Source organism: Gossypium hirsutum, chromosome D07 (genome assembly GCF_007990345.1).
Source record: "Gossypium hirsutum isolate 1008001.06 chromosome D07, Gossypium_hirsutum_v2.1, whole genome shotgun sequence".
In the NCBI taxonomy this organism is placed as follows: Eukaryota; Viridiplantae; Streptophyta; class Magnoliopsida; order Malvales; family Malvaceae; genus Gossypium; species Gossypium hirsutum.
The window spans coordinates 33,111,573-33,116,358 of record NC_053443.1 but is presented as its reverse complement, the minus strand read 5'-3'; the positions used below and the strand labels follow the sequence as shown (position 1 = coordinate 33,116,358).

General features: G+C 31.5%; 1 protein-coding gene across 2 annotated transcripts; it reads left to right on the top strand.

Annotated features, from left to right (window-relative positions):
* Positions 1–687: 687 nt before the first annotated feature.
* Positions 688–3,416, top strand: LOC107954658 (protein FAR1-RELATED SEQUENCE 12). 2 transcript variants are annotated; one of them, XM_016890283.2, is made up of 4 exons: positions 720–911; positions 1,056–1,510; positions 2,840–2,869; positions 2,980–3,416. In XM_016890283.2, the coding sequence occupies exons 1-4, from the start codon at positions 869–871 to the stop codon at positions 3,181–3,183; spliced, it is 732 nt and encodes a 243-aa protein (XP_016745772.2). In that variant the 5' UTR covers positions 720–868; the 3' UTR covers positions 3,184–3,416. The 2 variants fall into 2 exon arrangements, with proteins under 2 accessions (XP_016745773.2, XP_016745772.2); XM_016890284.2 differs by lacking the exon at positions 2,840–2,869 and having other exon boundaries at positions 688–911.
* The last annotated feature ends 1,370 nt before the right edge of the window (positions 3,417–4,786 follow it).

The following is a 4,786-nucleotide window of genomic DNA, read 5'->3' as shown; positions in this document are numbered from 1 at the left end:
TTTATAAATTGTAATAATACAAGTATTTTCAATAAAATTTTAAAAATACAATTTAAAATTAAAAATAAGTATTAATGTTAAAATTTGTTTGTAAAATAAAATTATAATATTAAATAATTTATTAAAATAATAAATTATATAAATATATATGTTTAATAATATTAAAATTATAAATTAATTTTTATATAAAAATTTTTAAAGCTATATAAAATTTAAATTTTATAAAGGCTCTTCTGGAGAAAACGATTTAAAGAAGTTAATTAGCTTGTTTTCTATGGAGTCCTAAGTTTTTTTTGATTTACCAAACTTTTTTCTAAGGAAAAATAATTTACCACAAAATTCTCTCTAAATAATTTTCCATAAAATAAAAACAATATTAAAATATGGCGGAATTTTATTACACATAAGGTGATATCTGGTTTTGATTAGGATTTTTAGATCTTTTGAACGGACAATTATAGTTTGATTTAATTTTTAAAATTTATTTTAATAAAATAAACTTAGTTTTATGATTTTTTTAATATTATTTAACAAAATTTTTTAATTTTTTATAAATGTTTCTAAAAACAATAGTTTTTAAAATTTTTTAAAATTACTTTTACTATTTTAAATATAAAATATTTATTTTGATATCATATAAAATATAGAATTAATTATATAATAAATAAAAAAATTCAATTCAAATTTATATTTTGTAAACTGATTGGGTTTTATTTTGGATTTGGTGGGTTATTTCTCTACCCCTAACTGCACACATGGAAATCTATTGTGAATAGAAGGCTTCCATCTCGATCCCCTCGCTCCGCACCAAAGCTGATCGTTTCTGCTTATAAATTTAAACCCAAAATTCTCCTCCTCCTACTACGCCATGCCCTGCTCTTCACTGGATTCCAACTTGGATCTTCAATCTAGTAAGTCCTTCCTTTTTTTTTCTTTATATATATTACATATATTTCAAATTTAAAGAACCTAATAAAAACTGAATCAAGAAGTTTGATTAACAGTTTATAATTTCTTTTTTTCTTTAAAAAAAAAAACAACAACAACTTTATCAGTGGGTGAAAATGCTTCCATGGAAGAACCCGAAGCTGAACCAATACAAAATTCAGACGGAAAAGAGTTTGTTTCCGTTGAAGGAACTTCCGATGAGGAACCGTATGTCGGGAAGGAATTCGAATCGGAAGAAGCAGCCAAAGTGTTCTACGACGCCTACGCCACTCGTGTGGGATTCATCATGCGCGTGGATGCGTTTCGCCGCTCAATGCGTGACGGCAAAGTGGTTTGGCGTCGACTGGTCTGTAACAAAGAAGGGTTCCGGAAGCTAAGGCCTCGTAGAAGTGAAAATCGAAAGCCTAGAGCGATTACCAGAGAAGGGTGTAAAGCCATGATTGTGGTAAAGAAAGAAAAGACAGGGAAATGGGTTGTTTCCAGGTTTGTTAAGGAACATAATCATCAGCTGGTTCCTATTCCCGTCAATGGTCGCCGAAGCATGCTTTTGTCGCAAACGCCGGTAATTTCTTTCCCTCCCTATGATTTGCCTTTATAAGAAGTGGATTCTCTAAATGAATTTAACTGATTTATATAAATTTATAGCTACTTAGTTAACTTAAGAATCTGTGGGTTTTTATAGCAGTCTGAAATTGAACCGTAATATGGTGACTGCTAATGTGTTGCAGTCTATTGGAGGAGTTTAAGGTTTGCAAAGTCTCGAGTACAGTTTATGGCTCAATTCTAGAATCGGCGAAAAGTATTTAAAGATTAATTACATAAGTTGGTTGAATATGATCCCATGCCTTTAAAGAATTAGTACAAGAATTCATATTTGATAATTTAAGTTACAAGAATTCAAACAGGCAATGACTTCTTAGTTCTTACAAATAGAACAACTAAGTACGAGTTAGAAGAAAGTATGCATTCTTCCAAGTAAGAAGGAGCTATATTCAATCGTAGTCCTGATTTGAGCTTTGGAGCATTAGTAAATGGTCTTTCACTGTCTCTATAAAGTTTGAAGAGTACGACTCTGGTTGTTCTTAGGCCTTCCAAATTGGGTCACCTTGCGTTCGAGTGAAGTTGGCATAGAGAAAAGTTCCTTCATGGGTAGGCTCATAAAGGAAAATATGCAGATTGATCACGGAATAGTTCGGAGCTCATTTCCATAAGCAAAAGTTTTCTGTGGTTTCACAGATAATTATGATCTCAACAACAGAACTAGCTTTTGATGACTGACCTAAAGATATTGTTGCAATGTCCAGAGCAAGAAAGATTTTTCAAAGCACTAAACGATGGAGGTAGATGTGTGAAGCTAGATATTCCTTAAACTGGTAGCTATGTGACTAAAAAGTATGGTACAACCCTTGATTTATAATGGGTGAAATTGTGTTTCTGAAAATTTTGTTATATTAATTAATATTTGATTGGTTACGACTCCTGAGTGAGACTTATAGTTAAGATTCAGGCTGAAGTTGTGCAACCCCATGCAGTCTGTAAGCTTCCTTTAATCAAATGGGCTGAGTGGGTAAGATGCTAGTGTTGAACCACCTGCTTGAGAGTTCAGACTGGATCCCCTCCAGTTGTTTGCCATATTTGTTCACCCAAACCTGACCTCAGGCTGTTGCTCATACCTTGAAGCCACTTGGTATGTTCATAAAATTGTATCTCTAATATGTGTTCCTCAAATCAAACAAAGCTGGAAATTCAGCTTCTACTGCTTCTGACTGAGTCTTAACATGCAAAACCTGTTTTATTAGTCTGATTAATTATTTGATTGATATGCTAATCTTTTGCTGATTGAGTTACTATGTATTCATTTCAAATATCTTTGTCCCTTTATGTACAAAAGCTAGAACTTCAGACTTGGAAAATGGTCATGGTAATCTCCTTGTTTTAAAGTTGTTTCAATGTTTGATTTCTTTTTGCCATTGTGGAAAAATAACCGTGCCACTCTTGTTTCTCATCTCTCTCCCATACACAACCCAATAGGATGAGAAAGATGTAAAGATTCGAGAATTGACGGCTGAGTTACAACGGGAACGAAAGCGTTCTGCAGCAATTCAAGAGCAGCTTGACATGGTATTAAGAGAAATGGAAGAGCATTCTAATCACCTATCAAGGAACATTGATGATATTGTTCAAAGTTTGAGGGAAATCGAGTCGAATCCAGTTGCACTTTTTAAGAGGCAATAGTTCTAGTAAACTGTAAAAATTTTTACATACTTTCCACTCTCGAAAAGAATGGCTTGTAATCTATTTTGTTCTTTTTCCTGGTGTTTTTCTTACACAATCTAGATTGAGGTGAGCAACTGTGTACTTAAAAGAAGATGAACTATTAAAATTTTGCTATATTTATTATAATGTAAACAAACTCTAATTCTGAGCAAGTTCTTCAGTCCTCACGTGCAAGGGGGCATTTTGTTTTCTGACATTTTCCATGACTAAGAAAATAGATTTAAAAAAAAAAGCTAAATAAACCATAGAACTTCATTAGAAAGGGAAGTTTTCAATCCTTTATTTCATAATAAATTAAAAATATTATTTTTATGTCTAATGAGTATTAGTTCGATTCATATCAATATTGTTGCTAATGTAGGAGGACGTGAGTTCGAATGTGTTGAAGTGGGTTATACTCCTATTTAAGGATTGAGGAGAGTTTATGAGTAGTTTTAGGTATTATATCAAAAAGAACAAATGATAAAAATTTATAATGAGTTTAAATTAAAAAAAAACATTAATTTTATTATAATAATAACAACCTTTCAAACACAATTAAAGTTGAGCTTCAAGAAATTGAAGGAAAATGAGAAATTGTTGAGAAAATGTGATAGATTGAAAATTAAAAAAAATAAATTTTGAAAAATTAAAGTGAAAGTATGTTTTGTTGTCTTACCTTTAAAGCTTTTTTATGTTTTTCTTTTAAGAGTGTATGTTCTTGTAATGCTTTTGTGCATTTTTGTTGTCTTGTGTAGTGTTATATATATTTTTTTCTAATAGATGTCTTTATCCTAGATAAGAAGTCCCTTATCTCAAGACATAACACTGAGATTTGATAGTTGAGTTTGGATTTGAATTCCTAACTCTAAATTTGACTTTTCTTAACTTCGTATAATGATGAATTTGAAACTTAGACATTACAATTGAATAATTGCGAGTATGATTGATGATTAAATTGGTTTGAATGATAATTATGATTTAAATTTTATGATTATATAATGAGATAGCCTGAGTTGCTTTGACAACGTAATGTAACATCATTTATTCGGATCCGATGATCATTGTATTTCTGGGTCATGTTATATCAATCAAGGAGGTTCATGTAGATTCCAAGAAAATTGAAGCTATTTTGTAATAGAAATCGTTGAGAAATGTGATAGAAGTTCAAAGTTTTTTGGGTTTAGCTGGTTATTATAAAAGATTTGTAAGCGAATCCTCCAAAATAGCATTGCGTATGACGAAACTCCTACAGAAGAACGTGCCATTTGTGTGGAATGACCAGTGCCAGGAGAGTTTTTAGAAACTGAAAACGAAGTTGGAGGGAACATTGATTTTGAATCTACCTGAATTGGGAAATGAATTTGTAGTATTCAGTGATACTGCTTTTAGTGGTTTGGGTTGTGTATTCATGCAAGATGACAAGATGATTGCATATGTGTCTCGACAGGTAAAGCCGTGTGAACGCAATTATCTGACGCATGATTTGGAGTTAGCCGTCGTGTTATTTTCTCTTAAAATTTGGAGGCATTTCTTGTATAATGAAAAATGCTACATCTATACTGACCATAAAAGTCTCAAA